At 40.5% G+C, this 17,633-nt stretch overlaps 1 protein-coding gene across 9 annotated transcripts in view; it reads right to left on the reverse strand.

Annotated features, from left to right (window-relative positions):
• Positions 1-2,559: 2,559 nt before the first annotated feature.
• Positions 2,560-17,633, reverse strand: part of slc2a9l2 (solute carrier family 2 member 9, like 2) — a 266,419-nt gene continuing 251,345 nt past the window's right edge. For all 9 annotated transcript variants that reach the window (XM_034083015.2, XM_071203082.1, XM_034083021.2 and 6 more), the window contains 2 exons: positions 5,979-6,230; positions 2,560-3,896 (listed from right to left, as the gene is read on the reverse strand). In XM_034083015.2, the coding sequence (XP_033938906.1) occupies positions 5,994-6,230 (237 nt within the window). In that variant the 3' untranslated portion in view covers positions 2,560-3,896; positions 5,979-5,993. The remainder of the gene's footprint in view (positions 3,897-5,978; positions 6,231-17,633) is intronic.

Raw genomic sequence — 17,633 nt, forward strand, 5'->3', positions numbered from 1 at the left:
GTTTTTTTACCAAACCGGCAGTTTCGTACACCCTACTGTGGAGCAAATGGAGACTGCTATCCAATGCCACGCTTGTCTGCCTCTGTTCAGATCACCTCCTCCGCTGGCTCCCGCCATCTGGGGGAAGTTTAGCCTTGGTGCCTTTCAGATTTGGAGAGGCTCCAACAAATTGTCGTGTCTCCTTCAGCCTTTTTACTGGGCTCCCCGAGTGGTCTTTCTTTCTCTCTCTTGTTGTCTTAATGGTGGCACAACGGTTATAATGATGACACCACTGTGGTCGGTCAAATATATAAGGGAGACGACGAGTCCGCATACAGAGACGAGATCCTGAAGCTGTCTGTGTGGTGTTCAGCAAACAATCTGTATCTGAACACAAGCAAAACAAAACAAATCATCATAGACTTCAGAAAGCACCGTCCAGAACACGCCCCCCTTCACCTCAATGGAGAGAGAGTGGAGAGGGTCTCCACCTTTAAGTTCCTGGGGGTTCACATCTCGGAGAGCCTCAGCTGGACAGCACACACCACTGCAGCAGTTAAGAAGGCCCAGCAGCGACTACACTTCCTGAGGGTGCTTCGGAGAAACCGACTGAACAAGAAGCTGCTGGTGTCCTTCTACCGGGCGACCATCGAGAGCGTGCTGTTATACTCCATCTCGGGGTGGAATGCAGGATGCTGAGCTGCGGACAAGAAAGCCCTGCAGAGAGTGATCAGGATGGCAGAGAAAACCATCGGCTGACCCCTGCCCTCTCTGGAACACATCTCCACCTCCCCTGCCCTCTCTGGAACACATCTCCACCTCCCGCTGCCTCAGCAGAGCTAACAAAATCATAAAGGACAGCTCTCACCCAGGTCACAGACTGTTCTCTCTCCTGCCTTCTGGGAGGAGATACAGGAGCTTCAAGTCACGGACAAACAGACTCAAAAACAGTTTCTACCCCTGGGCCGTCAGGCTGCTCAACCAATACACATAATGCAACTGTAACCATTCTCACACATACACACACTTTTAAATGCACTTTATATACTATTTTTTATATCAATATTTGTAACTATTTATTCCCCGTATGATTGTATGTTGTCTGTCCTATTGCCGTGTTTTTTAGTGTTATGTATTTGTTTGTATTTTTTGCACACCGGGACAGAGTTGCACTCTGAATACTCTGTGTATAATGACAATAAAAGGCTTTAACTTAACTTTAATAATCCTTCGCAGGGCCGTCCCTGGCCAGCATGAGGCCCCACGCAAAGTTGTATGATGAGGCCCTCTGTTTCGCGAGCGTCGACGGGTGGCTGCTGGTGGAGCCTCGCAGCGGCGAAACCGTGCCGCGCCACACTAATTGCGCCGCATAAGCGCATAGGTGCACCGCATTTTCGGCTCAGTTGAGGCACCCTCCGCAAGGTGAGGCCCCATGCAGTCTGCATGATCGGCATGTAGGGAGGAACGGCCCTGATCCTTCGGAGATATGTCTCTTCTCAGACAGCCCTTCAGACAGCCCTTCTCTTATTATGAATCTGCTTTGACCACAAGGATGAATCTGATCAATATGATGCTGATCTGGTTCCTTCAAAGTAAAAACTCAGCTTTCAGTCGTTCAGGTCCCTTGTAGTTATGAAACTCATCGTATAACCCAGTGGTCCTCAATCTTTTTCTGTCAGGCCCCCCCTTTGGAGAAAAAAAAAAGTTGGGCCCCCCCAACACAAAACGTCATGCTCAGCCAGATATTTATTTTGGGGTGCTGTGGGGTAGCTTGACGTTTCATAGAGGGTGCTCAAACATTTAGGGTTTCCCATTAATGTACCGGTCGCTACAGTGGAATTTTCTACTGCAACACTCCCCACGCAAATACACAGTGTGACAGTTACAATGAAGGCTCGAGGCATATAGGTGTAAGCAGGGGTAAAGTGCTATTTTTTATAGGTGGTGTGTGGACCTCACATAGGGGGGTCCGGGGGCAAGCTCCCCCGGGAAGATTTTTAAATATTGAAGTTAAAAGCATCAATCTGGTGCACTTTGAGAGCAAAATGAAGAGTTCTATGGATACCTCTCTCAACACCCATATGAAACAGAACTGTAAACATATTTACTTTTTCTTTATGGATATTTTACAAATCACCCTTTTAAACTTTATTCTTTTTTTACTGTCATATAGTATTTCATACCTGTTTTTCATTTATTCTCAAAAAATGTTATAACTATAATGATCATATAAATGTGTGCCTCGGAAATAATTGTTTACATTAATGGTGACCAAAACGTTTGAGACCCACTGAGATAACACTGAGAGAGTCCTTTAGCTCTGGTCTCAGAGTACAAATACCTGGGGTTCTTAATTGATTCAAGACTCAATTTTAAGGCTCAGGTGAAAAAGGTTTGCAACAGGGTCAAATTCAGTATGTTCAATTTGAGGTTTACCAGAAACTGCATGTCAACAGAGGCGGCTCTGATGTACATGCACTCTATGGTTCTATCTCATATCACCTACTGCTTAACAACCTGGTCACATGTGTTACGGCCTATAGAATTGTGGACCCCAAAGCAAAAGACTGGAGAGAGATGGTCAATAAACAAAAAGCTTTATTCAAGCAGAGAACAAAAAATATGGCAGTGGAGTCAGGAAGTTGGCTGGCAAAAATCCAAACAATAATTCCAAACAACGAGGAGAGCAGCAAGACACACCGGAGGGTCGAAACACAGAGGAATTATCTGGCAGGGAAGTGGCATGAGGACCGGGCTTTTATATCTACAGGTAAAGAGGTGAGTGGAAACAGGTGTGCCTCGTCTGCTACTGGGAGGAGCCAGCCAACTCCCTGTCACACACCAGGGCTGAAGTCGAATAGTACATTTAGCTTAGGAACCTTCCTAAAGGAGTGAAATGACCCGGAAGTCCCTCAGTGGCAGCCATGATAAGTGCCGTTCGAATTCTCTAGAATGATGAGAATGATAGGAAAGGAGGTTTCAAACTTCCTTTATAACCTCCTTTAGCTTAGGAACCACTGGACCGCCCTAACCGACAGGAGAAGCGAAAATGCTGCCCCACAATGCCTTGCGGACGCAGCATTTGCCGTCACTCAACAGTCGGCCGTTCACGGAAACAACCGATTATGACCGAGAAATGATATCATGAAAGTTACGGTGCTTATTAAGCATTTTAAAACATAGGTGGTAAGTTGCCAAAGTGCTTTGTTTTGAACGTGCATCAGTATTATAATCAAAAAGAGAAATATGAACGTTAGTTTTCACTGAAATTATCAAATAAAGTCAACATTTCAGTCTTTACTGAGCTGTGTGGAGTTTGTTCAACTTTTAAAAGATGTCTGAATGGTGATATACACAGTGATAGATGTTAAGGACTAACGTTTATAATAAATACATCTGTATTGATTTTAAGATCTTTAGTTCATACAATCATACGTATTGGGATCATTGGTATTAATGTGGACCGGAGGGAGAGGGTGACGAGCATAAGTTTCACTTTCCTTTTTTATTTCAATTCCAACATTGGTCATGAAGAATATGTTTCTCTGTTGTCCACGTTCATAAAGCAAAGCAGCAGCATCAGAGCACGGAGCAGAGTCTCTAGATGAGTTCACAGTAGTCCCTCGTTCTTATTGAACATCCATGTTGTAGTCCGCTGTATAGAAAACTGTAGTTTCCATAGTTTCCCCACAGCAGCAGACGCACATTCAGGACGTCCGCTGGCGCATCATAAACACGTCGGATAGTGAAAGTGCATTCGGATTCTCTAAAGTACCGCAGTCTCTTCTCCTAAGTCCTTTTGAATTCTCCTATCCACTATCCCTTAACCCCGTGACGTTTCACTCAGAGGTCAAGGAATAGACGATAGGGTTAGAACTTAGGAGCTGATTTTTAAACTATCCGACTGCAGCCCAGCCCTGCAGAGGAAAACAGAGAAGAGAGGGGTGAGACAGGAAATAGCACACAAAAGCACACAACAAAAATACAACTAAACAGAATCATAACAACATGCCTGCACAACCACTCTTAAACCCCTGGAATCATTATACAAACAAACACTTAAAATACTAGATAAGAAGTCAGTGTATTCTCATCATTGCCCAATACTCACAAAATATAACTTGTTGAGCTGGGAAAATGTAATGAGATATGCAAATGCTTGCCTCATGTACAAAATAATACACGGCCTTATCTCACCTCCGCTCAGACATTTTATCACCATACGCACACCTGTAACTAGGGCAACAAGAGCTGCAACAAGAGGAGACTGCGTTGTTCCATTAAGGAAGAGTTCATTCAGCCAATCTTCTTTTTCTTTTAAAGCTGCAAAACAGTGGAACTCAATCCCAGTAAAGATTAGAGAACAAAACACCTGCAGTTTATTTAAATCTAACTTAAAAACATGGTTAGTGGAAAGTCAGCTCTGTCAACACTGACACACTCTGTACTTTACAACGCTCTGTTTGTACATGTGCCTTGACCTGTTGCTATCTGTCTGCTTTGTGAATATGTATTTTAGTTTAGTTTTTATGTTATATATGCTTTTATCATAATATAAGTATCTCTGTTGAATGTTGTTTTACTGATTGTATTTACCTTGAAGTGAATTTTTGTTTTTAGGATGACTTTCAACATCTGTCAAGGGACTACAGATGAAAAATAGCCTGTTGGCTAACTCTGGCGCATTTACAGAAATGTCAATCATGTCAAATAAATATATAAATAAATAAAGCTCACTGAGCCTCTCAGTCTGACAGGAGAGGACTCTCCTCCACTTTGTTGTTGAAAAAACTCCTTATATCCATTAGCGTAGCTCGCTAGCACCAGAAGCTAACAACTACAATCTCTGGTACCGGTGTGCTTTCTCTCTCTCTCACTCGCGCACGCACACATAATGGCTCGTTACACACACACACACACACACACACACACACACACACACACACACACACACACACACACACACACACACACACACACACACACACACACACACACACACACACACACACACACACACACACACACACACACACACACACACACACACACACACACACACACACACACACACACACACACACACACACACACACATACACACACACACACACACAGCCGAGCTTTGATGAAACATCATATTATTTTCGAATCAATCATTTTTCAAACTATGATTTTTTTGATCTTTTACATATTATTTTTTTTAATAAACATTTTTCCTCCTGGTCTCTCGTGCCCCCCCTGTCATGCCTCTGCCCCCCCGGGGAACCACTGGTATAACCCAACAACTTCTCCTGTCAGCTGTTCATGGCGTTTAAACTTGTTTAGCTCATTGTTTTCATTTTATCATTCAAAACGTTATTGCTTTTGTTCAGTCTCATTGCTTTCATCAGAGTTGTTTTTGACCACTGGAAGCAGATGTTTCCATGTAAAATCATTATACTCTGCTCAACACCAAACACCTGATGTTAGGGATAAACTGGTGAAATTAAGTATTTAGTAGCAGCTTAAATTCCAACAGCTGAAAAAAGAGAATGAAGATTGGAAATTGATTGACACAGACACAACTCGAGAAGGGTGCTAATGTTTCCAAATCTGATGGAGGAGTACATAAGCCAGGGTATGCTAGCAGGATACCATGTCTCTACTATCCTATATTAGGTTGGCAAAACCCCCCAAAAGGCAAAATAATAATCAGTTAATAAAGGTCTAAGTTTAATAGTGTGCACATCATTGTATGCAAGCCACCCTCAGTCACATTACAATTCCTTTTGTAACTGATTTCCATTATTAAGGGCGTTTGAAATGTATGATTGTTACATACTGTATATTAAACTCTTGTTGGTTTGTTTAATTGTAATAAGAGGTATAAACAAATACTTGCTGTAAACTATTATTCCTAAATATTCCAGTCATACAAAATATATAAAAATACCAAAATGCATTGAAACAAAACGATTGATTTTAATTTAATTGTCATTAAATAAATATGTACAAACCACATGTTTGTTAAGCTAGAAAGAGCTCTCTCTCTTAATGATGTCCTTTCCGTACATGTCAGGCTTACAGGACAGGACCAGCTCCGTCTCTTGGCCAGGGGAGGGGACAGGGATTTTGTTGATCTTGGCAAAGCTCTGACTGATGTCCATAAATGTTTTATTTTTGGTCTCAGGGAGGACGAAATAGAGGTAGATGGATCCCAGGACGCAGACGACCACAAACACCAGGAAAGCAAAGGCCTGCAGCGCCTCCTACACAAACAGAAAAAACACAATAATTAAACACACCAAAATCATACTGTATGTGTCAGGACTCAAAACTCTGGAAATGGGATGAAATACCTTAGCCAATCTTTTCACCAATTTTATGGATTATACTATTTTAGCAATCATACTATTTGACGATTGCTGTTCTCTCTCAAATCCTGCCATTTTTAAACCGTCCTAAACTCTTGCCAACTGCAGAGAGACGTCGTCTGTGGCTTTTGTTTTGACATCTGTGTGTCATGGTGGGCTTGGCATGACATGCACAATAAAAGGTCCCACATGCTTGTATATAAGAGATTTCTAACAAAATGCGTATTTGTTTGTGAGTTGAAAAATGTACCCACAGTCTGAAAGCTATTGTCCAGTGTGTAATGCCAATATTAGAGATTAGTGACAGATTTAAAAATACACAGTCTGATTACCCAAAGGCAGATTTAGAGTTAGAGAGAGGTTTTGTTTGTTTGTGTGTGTGTGTGTGTGTGTGTGTGTGTGTGTGTGTGTGTGTGTGTGTGTGTGTGTGTGTGTGTGTGAGAGTGAGAGAGAGAGAGACAGAATTGACTGACCCTCACTAGTCCGTCACAAAGCTATAATACCGTACTCAAATGCGTCGCTATGTAACTGGTATTAGATCTGTTGTGTCCAAGCAACCATGACCTCAATGAAAAACTACTTTGATTTCATCTGTTATATCACCACTGCTGTTTGTCTCTGACAGTGTTTTCCTCTGTTCACTGTATTTCATAATAGCACTGAAGAAAATAGAGCATCGTGCAAAACCCCTGACCCAGTTTCCATGCCGCCTCTGTGATGGAGCGCTCATCTGCAAAGTTAGCAAGTTTCCTCACAAAACACTGCCTTCCTCCCACAATAGTCATATGAGGTGAGTCAGGCTTCAAACAGGACATTTCTGCGCCCACTCCTTCTGTCATTAATCGAATTTAAGCAAGCCTAGTGGATGGAGCAGAATGAAACACTCTCGTGGTTGACGCATGGATAAGCCTTTGATCTGCTGTGAAGGCTCAGCTGGGTTTAGCTTGGCTCACACACCAACAATTAGACATGCATATAAAGACTTATGATTGGCAGAAAACATACAACTGTGAATTATGTTTCATTTTGCAGCCAGGGTGACATTAAGAGGGGAGATGGCGCAATAGCCGTGGGCGGTTCTGGTGTGGGGGGCCTGCAACACTGAGCGTGAGCACTGCTGTGGCCCCCCTCGCACAGAAGAATCTATGACAATGCAATTTGTGTTACTGTACCTGGGTCAAAATTGAGGAATGTTTTTTTTTTCATTAATGTAATTTAATAAAATTGTAATGAAGTGACTGTGCTATAACTTGTGCCAAAATAACTGAAAATAAGTCACTAAAACTAAAATTGTTAGTAAGTTATTGACATAAATTCTGTAAAAAATACACCAAGTATGGTATTTTAAGTTTTTTTTTTTTTTTTTTTTTTTTCACGTTTTAACTTTATACTGAACTAAAAGTGTTGTACTCTGGAACACTGTCTCTGTCTCCTTCGCCAACACATTAAATGTGCCCCTCACATTAAATAACTGGCCCCAGCATGGCCCCCCCGGTAAAATGGATCATGAACCGCCACTGGCTATAGCACTAATAGGGGAACCCTGATTCAGGAGACAGGGCAGAACAGTGCAGGACTGGATGGAATAGGACAACACCGGTCAACACAAGAATGTTCAGTACCAGGACACGACTGAAAAGGATAGTGCAGAACGACACAGTCTAACAATGTGAGTAAGGTTGGAATAGAACAGTAAGGTTCAGGATATGACATACAGAGCATACAGAAACATATAATGAGACCGAACAAAGTAAGACGGGACACATATACAATAGAAACACAGAATAATGCAAAGTTGGGATGGGATAGAACAGGAGGGAAAGGACAGTCTAGGCCAGAACAATGCAAGGTGGAGCAGGATAGACCACGTTTTTTCGTGGAATGGGAAAAAAGCGGGCAGGACAATACAAAAAAAAGGCTGGTTGGGCCAGGATAAAAGGAATAGTTCAGGATAGTACAGAAAGGGAGAGAACAGAACAGTTCAGGACCCAAGAGGATTGGACGGGACGACACTCAAAAGGACAGGATATTGCAGGGACAGACAGAACAGTTTAGGAAAGTACAGAAAAGGACAGTTCAGGCAAGAATGACGCGACTTTTATTTAGTGGGAGCTGGAAAAGGCTACAACAGAAGAGTTTAAATTAGCATGAAGGGCCTAAAGGATATTGTACAGAACAGGATGGGGTGGTTCAGTTCTCAAGGGTCATAACAAATCAAGCATTTTTTTGTTTAGCAAGGGCTTGCGGTGAGGGTGTGTCATTGAAAGGGCCCATTGTGATGAAATTATCTTGAGAACACTGAAGAAGAACTTTGAATCCCTACCTGGCCCCGTTCTTTGCAAACACCACCAAACAGACACAAACCAGAGGAAACGTTTTTTTTTTTTACAAAAGTCATTCAACGTTTTTCTTCCAGTAGGACTCTTCCGGTCTGATAATAGATTACGAGATTTGCCCTCGCAGTGTTAAATGAGATTTTCAAAAGTTGATTGTTTTAATGTTCAAGGCAGCAAGTTTTTTTTTATTAGCATCTTCTGTGGCCCCCACATTTAAATGAGTAGGAGGGTGGGCGTTTTTGCGCAATGCATTATTTTTGGTGCTTCAAGTAAAAAAGAGCAAGGGAATGTTTTACCACCTGCTGTGGACATACATCAAATTAAAGTGTATAATTAAAAGGTCCAGGTCCATAGACTCATTCCATGGAGATATGTTGCATGTTTCTAGTCGGTAAGTCATTACCGGTGACGGAGGTGTAATCTGTATCCAGTGATGGTGGGGGGTTATTTGCATGGGAATGGGCTCTCATAGATTGTGCTGAATCTTCCCAATGGGAGGCACACTCAAGGTCAGTGTTTGTGATGCAGACAAGACTGTACATAAGACTACAGTGCAAATGTCCCCCTGGGCTGTTTAGAGATTTATGGATTACCATTATGTCACTGCTGTCACATGGGAGCACCACAATGGAAAGACATACCATCCTTTAGCATCACAGTTATGGATCACCGCTACTATAATCCTCACTCATTAGCACCACATACAAACGTATAAACTCACGGTTTACTAATGAATGGGATGGCTCATTAGTCTCAATAGATTTATGATCATCAACCAGAGCCTGTTGTTATTGCTCCATTTTATGTTTTATAGCATCATAAATGATATTCTTGTCAACTGCAATGTTGCAATGTTTTAAATTAACTACAAGAAGCTCATTAAATGCTAACAAGACTTTTTAAATTGCAAACAAGGCCCCGTCGCTCATACATTGATTCTAAAACCTTTCAGCTTTGCAAAGAAAACATGTATCGCTAAAGCATACATTGTTATGGGTTTATGTAGAACCCTTTATTAGTGATTATTATTTAATTAGACCTTCCATGAGAAGATTTATAACTGACATAAAACAAGACACTTATATGAAACGTGAAAAACTTGATTTCTCAGCAATACGTTATTTTGAAACGGAATCCATCTCCTTTGTAATCCAAAGGGAGACACCAATCAATGGTTTCTAGCTTGTGGATTCAGAAAAGGTTATACTTTTCATGAAATCTTAAATAACCCTTCATGCATATCCCAGTAATGTGGTTCTCAACACTCCTACGTAGTAGTCATATAAATCATTGAAAGATGATTCTCTGTTAATACATTATCATGGTCGATACCTGATTGGACTACAACTATTAAAGTGAAGGCTTGCTATTTATTGTCACTGTCCTCGTATTTATTTTCTTTCCTTTTTGCCTGCTTTATTAAACAAAAATAATATGTTCTGACATGGGAAATGTGCTATCAGTGTCCTGAAGGTGTGCATATAAATGGTCTGAAAAGGATGAAATCCCAAAGTTCACGCCAGAGGGAGTTTCTCTCCCACACCCTCCCCCCTTTGCCTTGATTGGCCTCCTTTGTTTACTACTGCGACATAGTGACATCACTATCTAACTATACACACATTGTTTCGATTCTCTCAGCGATTGACCAATCGCAACAGAGCTGGCCAGCTAATCAATCAGAGCAGACTTGGCTCTGGTTTCAGACAGAGGGTGAAAAGAGGTACTGCAGCACAGGCAGTATGAGAAAAATAAAGAGCTTTTTGAACATTGAAGCATGCAACATGTCACAATAGAAGCACAAAATAATAATAATAAATCCAGAAAATTAGCAGAATATGGCCGATTGAATGGACCATTTCCTCATAATGTGGATCTCTGCCCACAGAATGAGACATAAAAACAAAAAGAAGAAGAGGGCAGGCTAAATAAGATATTTGTGTGGCAGGCAGTGAGTGTGACAATCTGCCATGGTCAACAGGAAAACTACTGATGGGGGTTGATCTTCAATAGAGTGTTTGACATCAACATTGGGGTCAACTGCTGCACTGTAGTTGTATAACATGTTATTATTTTAAGATGGGAAATATGTAAGAGGTTTCTTTTCCAGGAATTGGTATTACATTGTCGGTATGACCATGGCAACCATGCTACACTTTGACTACACTTGAAAAGCAGAGGCTCTTGTGAATGGAAACAAAGAGATTCCCGCTCATCCCGGGAGCATAACAATGCTCGACACTGTCTCGGTAGAATTCCAATATAAAAACATAATTCAAAGCTCCGCGGTGGGAGTAAACAAATCAGATTCAGTCTACCCTAAATTATTGATGTCAGAAGCTCAAAGGCGGGGCAGACAGTGAGAGGATGTTGGCTTACTGGTATCAGAACTTCTGTGTAAAGCGACCCATTAATCCAATTACTGTCCTTGCTGGTGAGCCGTCAAACCACCGCAACATGACACAAACCTTGCAGAGAGAAACAAAACAACTACGAACGATAAGGCTGTGTCTTTTATGTCTTGCTTCTTTAAAGGAGGGGTTGGGGGACTTCAACAAGTGTTTGTCCAGGAGCCTGATGTCTTGTATTCTGGAATCCTAAAGGCTACAACTTTAGGATTGTAGCCTTTGCAGACCATTTACATGCATATAATACATGCCTATAACACACAACAGTAAAGGAAAAACCCAACAAAAAGATAATAGGGACTCTTTAAAGATGTCTATTTGGCATTCAATGTTTCCTTAAAAAATGTACAGCTTATTAAATCAAAGTTAGGGCTTTAAATTGAAGTCTTAACAGAGTTTAAAAAACGTTTTACGTCACAGTCTGCCCTCAAATTCTCGATTCATCCCCCCTGCATAACCCAGGATGACGTCAGCGGTGGCGAGAAGAAATGTGACAGGCGAGTGGTGTGATGTCTGAACAGGGTCAGAACATGTTTCAGGTGGCCGTCAGTAAGCTGTGAGTCACTGCTGTGATCTGTGTCGTGGGCCTGGCAAAACCCCTGCAAACAAAACTAACACTGCAATATGTGTGGCACTGGGTGGCACATGCCGCCTTCTCTCTCTCAACCTTGTCTCTGCGCTTCTCGCCTTGGTCTGCTTTGTCTCCTCCACTCTCTCCTAACCTCTCTAGATCTATTTATGTAGGTCTCCTGTGGCATCACTACCTCTTTGCTGTATGCCTCTTCTGTCTGTCTTATTACATATCCAGCTCCACTTCAACCTGACCTTCAGTGACTGACATCTATTTCCACCAGTCTCATTGTTCATCCATCAAAATGAAGGAGCCATCTATTTTATCATAACATTACATCGCTCCTCTCTGTCTTACTGTTCAGGCCGACATATGTTCAAATATAAATAAATATACACGCTCACTAGTTCCAATCGGGCATCAGGAAATTATGTGAAATGAAGAGACAAAGAGGACGTGAGTAATTAGTGTCCTGTGGATCTGCAGACACTCTCGAGGTGACGCTCCACGTACAAATGTAGATCTGGCACCTCCCTGACAAGCCCCTTCTCATCATTATGAACATTGAAAAGATAGCTTATAGGATTACACACACCATATGTTTCTGCCAAATCACTTGTACATTTTAAAATGTCTTCCTCAGTAAAAGAATTCTATACTCATGGTAACAGAAACGTATCTTTTATAGTGTTATAGTTTTTGCTATCAACATTGCGTAATAATTCTTAATTGGTCAGTGTTTTATGGGACTTTTCTCTGGAAAACTGACACAATCACGTACATTTGACACATTTTACTGTAGAATGATAACTGACAGGGTGCACTAGTTGATGTGAAATACTTATTTTTCATTTGAGTTGTATAACCTTTCATCATGCAATTGTTTGCATGATATCTTCTGAAAAGCTTTAATTTTTTCGTGTGTAAGGCAAGGCAAGGCAAGTTTATTTATAAAGCACTTTTCAACACAAGGCAATTGAAAGTGCTTTACAAAAAAAACGAAAGAAAAACGAAAGACATGGAAAATGGCATTTAAAATCAGTCATTAAAAATAAAAGCTAATAAAATAAACATAAAAAGAAAAAATAGTGTACTAGTATTTTGTGTCCTTTACACTCATAACCTGCATCCAAATCAACTGGCGTTACGTAAGAAGGGATGTTATGTGTCAAATATATAATTCCTGTTTACTGCAGGACACAAACTGACCGTGGGTGAAAGTCCTTTGAATTTTAAAATCCACAGTGCACCTTTAAGTATTTATATCTTTATAAACACATCGGTTCCTGATGTGAAAAGGAAACATTTTTAAGTACCGATATGTGTTGCCCTTTGTGATCTGATTTCTTGTCATATTGTGTTAGCTCTGTTGCTGTTTCATCCTCTGCATTTGACTTTCTCTAAGAAACCACTAGCTTTGTGTTTGATATGCCCTTTTTCAGCTATTGTAGTTCTCTCGTTTTCTGCCACATATGACCCACTGGTGCAGCTGGCTGAAAGGACGAACCTTGGTTTGTCTGCAGGGGCTGCAGTGAATACGGGCAGAGAACATTTGATGGAAGGTCAACACAACGACAGTTCAATGTCCACCATGCTGCAAGCAAAGATTCACTCAGATCTCAAACTTTTGTGCTGTTTCTCGCTTTGAACATGTCCTTCAATTTACAGTAAAAGTTTAATTTCCTGTGTATGCGTTAATGTATGTGTGTCCTAGGATGGAATAATGCATTTTAACATTGAAAAAGTGAATCTACTGCCAGTAGCCTACAGTAGGCTACTAGTTGTAACTGTTCATTCTCCTCCTCCTTCCCTCAACCTTGTGCAATATGTTTCCTCAACTCCATCCAAGTGACTACAGACAACTCCCCCCCACCCCCTAGAGTTTTTAAGTATTCAGGTATTATTGTTGCTGCGGCTGTCACAAAGACATAACAGTTAGCTTGTGGTTTTCCTAAAAAACCCATCCCACAGCTGCCCTTTTTAGCGACTTATTCAAACCATCATTGGCAAAGCAAGAAATCATTTGTTAATGCATGATATAATAAATTATTAATCAGAGTAATAGGTTCAGGGTTGAACTGCCATCCTCACAAGGTTTCTACTTCGCCGCAAACAACACAACCACTAAGTGTTATGCAACTGAATGCATGATGACGCAACCAATGTGCAAATGAGCATAAGACGTCAAGTGGTGCTTTTGAAACACGTGCTTCCTCCTACAATGGAAAAGAGTTGTCTTCACTGCACTTCATTATTGTGTTCCACCCTCTGCCTTTTCCCCACAAATAAACAAAAGTCATTAAGAGCCGTAAATCAAGAGTTTTATGAAAAGTGAAAGCAAAGCTTATTGGGAACGATCCAAATAATGATCACGATTGTGTTTCTCTTGGCACTAGATTGTGCAATTAACATTGACTTGATAATGAGAGGAGAGGATAAGCAAAACACTGGTCGATTACCACTTTAATGTCTCGAGCTGTAATGTGAAAACTGCACATGCACTTGCAAGAACAAAAAGTCATGCTGTAATGAAGGTGGATGTACCGTGATGCAATGTAGTTAGTATGGTTCTGTCACATTAGCTTTATTGTTGGAGACAGCACATGATATACATTAATGAATCTCTGAGTCCCTGCTCCGGTTTCTATGACTTAAAAAGATTACATCCTGTGCTCATGTCGTTCTTGCTTATTCTCAGCAGTGACTGTAACTGAATCCTGTTGCCAAAGTCCCGCTAAATGCCTGCATTCAGCTGCAATGAATAGAGGTCAAACGCATTCCAGATTTACACTGCCATGACGCTCACGCATGTACACCAGGAACAGAGGGAGTGTTTGAACATCTCATTCAGGACTGGAAAGGCCAAAACGGCACATCAAATATATGTTTCTTTTAGCCCTGAACAAATTCCAGACAGAATTATTTAATAGTAGGCTTAGTTACATTAACAATAATTGATGGCACATAATGTGCTTCATGTGACATCACAGTATCATCCTGTTTAATTAACATAAGCAGGTGAGAGCTGTCTGAATGTCTGAAGCCTCGGTACAGAATATGCTGCAAATTAAATGTAATTACTCAAGGTGCATTGAGTAGAGACATGAGCATTTACCCGTATTAGCAGTCCTTCCACTCAGAGCTTTACATCTGTATTCCTGCATTCAGTTAAGGTCATACAAGGATTTGTTAAGGGTAGTCAAAGCTAAATTGCTTTTTAACAAAGCAATTTACTGCAAGGATGTTTTCAACGTCAGAATAATCATCAGGTTTCTAAAGGACATGCTGCAATATGAAGTAAGAAATGTGTGTACGTTTTTGCTTTCATTTAATCATAAATCAAATATTATTGATTTATTTCCTATGCCCTGCAGAGTATGTGGTTTTCCTGTGCAAACCTTTTTTCAGTCATGTTACTGACTGTGAAATAATCGCATAAAAAAGAAAAATCTCTCCAATATAATCTCTTTGAACAATGAAAGCACTTAAGCAAACTTTTCTAAGGGCACCAGGTACATCCATTAACAAATTATTTTTTGTAAACAACCAAAAACAAGCCCCAACTCTTCCTGCAGATGAAGACTAGAGTGGAAAAGTAAAGAAGTGTTGAATGAGCTGAAAAACTGTAAGTTAGAATGGGTATGAACTTCAGCGTATATTCTTTCAGCTCAGGCAGATGGAAATGTCGAATGCTATTAGGATCTAATGAGGGACAAGTGGGACATAATGACCGAGGGCAGAGTTTGCCTCTAATAAAAGTAGAGCCGTGTCCTCTGCACAGAGGGCAATTATACGGCAGACCGTGGGACTTTGCTCACATTATGAAATATAAACAGAATATGTACAATTCAACTGTCAGTTAGGTATACATGTAGGTAACAATTACGGTCTGCCATTGTTTTCAGGTTTCTTTTAAGACTTTTTCAGATAGTTTTCAAATAATGGCACCTTGTGTTTCATGAAGGCATTTTTGGATATGATTAACAATGGCTGAGCGATTACACATTTGTTTGTGAATAGGGATAATTTGGTGAATAATCACCTGACCCTGCAGTTCCCCTCAGCTCTATGAAGCAATGATTTTGTTTTACAAATGTATCATTTTAATTCACTCACACTGGTCGCGTCATTATTGGCAGTAGCAGGAAACAAAAATCACTCAAAACACTGCAATGAACATACAGTATAGGATTCAGCCAGGTATTTCCCCAAGGAGTTGGTGAGGACCAAAACGGAGCTTAAAGGAAGGGACATTTTGAACTCAAATTCACTAGTAGGACTTGTAGATTTTTCTTGGCAGATGAGAAGCGCTATATAAATTAAATATATTAGGACAGATATATGGCACGAGAGAGAGTGAAAATGAAAGGTCAATGGAGCAGCAGGTGAAGTCTAGTCAGTGAACAATAACCCTTGGGAGAATGTTGTGAGTAGACTGCAAAGGATCAGAAAGGAGGAAGGTGCTACTCTCAGAGAAAAGAAGCAAAAGGCTGATGCAAAAGTGAGTGGGCAAGGAAATAAGAGGTCAGGCTTTTCAGACGTGACCATTTCAAACTTAAATGGCAGATTGGTTTTGACCTCTCTGCTCTTCAATAACAACCTCTAGTCTTGTTTACTTTCTAAAGAGATTGAGCGGATGTATACTACTCGAGATAAATATACAGATTTGACACGCAGAGATGAAACAGATCTGTGAAATGTTATAAACAAAGCCTCAAAGTTCCACCTGGTGAAAAGTGGACTTATTTATAACACTGACGAGATATTAAAGACGGCTCCAAAACATCAAAGAGAGAGGGAAATTAAGCACGACGCCGAGAGGGTAAGACAGTTAATACAGAATTAACATACCGGCTATGGTTCACTTTTTTCCCCTATCCTTCTCTTCTTCTTCATCCCAATAATAAAAATCAAATCTTCAGTAAGGAGCACATAATCAGGCTCATTATTTTGTTTACACATCCTCACTGCAGATCAGATAAATCCTCCGGCTGTTTACTGCTACTTATTCCTTTGGCTTTTATCCTTCTCTACGGCTCGTCTGATTAACTTTCAGTACTTCACTAAAAGCAGAATTTGTTTATGAGGCGGCACTTAATGGGTCAACTCCCTCAAAGTGGGAAGAGTAAGAGTATTGACAAAATTAATTTGTAGTATTTTATATGTGTGCACAAATAGCTTAAGGGAATTGTAGTCTAACGACATGACACGGCAAACATGTATATGTAATGAAAAACAAATCTTTCCTCAGGAAGTTTTTGTCCGTAGCATTTTAAGGCCATTGTAGTTAACAACAGTGATGGAAACAGAAATTATCTGGGAGAGTTTTCTTGCAAATATGTCTTTGTAATTTACGAGAATATTTGAGGATTCAGAGAATATTAACTCCCTATCACAGCTCTGTAAATTATATATATCTGCTCTGAACAAAATTAAGAGACCACTCCACATATTTTCTTAAATCTCAATCTTTAAATGTATGGCAGCCATTCCTGTCCAGTGCCTGTTGAATTCCAACACAGAGAAATGTAGTCAGTAGAGAATACAGAATGAAATAAAAATGTTTTCATCTTACTCAAACATATAGATAGTAAAACCAGAGAAACTGATAATGCTGCAGTGGTCTCCTAATTTTTCAGAGTTTTATATATATCTTTCAGCTATAATGGCCATAATATGTCGTCCTATTTGTCACATCAGAGTCACTTACTTATTGTAAGTCGCTTTGGATAAAAGCGTCAGCTAAATGTAATGGGGAGAAATCTCACGTCAACAGACAAGATTGTTTTTCACTGCCATCAATGATGAAACATAGGAGAACTCAGCAAATCAAAGCTCTGGCTAGATACACAGCAGCACACCTCAGTAAAGATTGCTGTAACCAAGCGGGAAGTTAGAATTGAATGTTATAAAAAACACCCCCCTGGCTTTGCGGTGGATGTGCCAGAAATAAATGCTCAGAGAGTTCAGTCTCGGCTCAGTAACA

Source organism: Pseudochaenichthys georgianus, chromosome 5, assembly GCF_902827115.2.
Source record: "Pseudochaenichthys georgianus chromosome 5, fPseGeo1.2, whole genome shotgun sequence".
Taxonomy (NCBI): Eukaryota; Metazoa; Chordata; class Actinopteri; order Perciformes; family Channichthyidae; genus Pseudochaenichthys; species Pseudochaenichthys georgianus.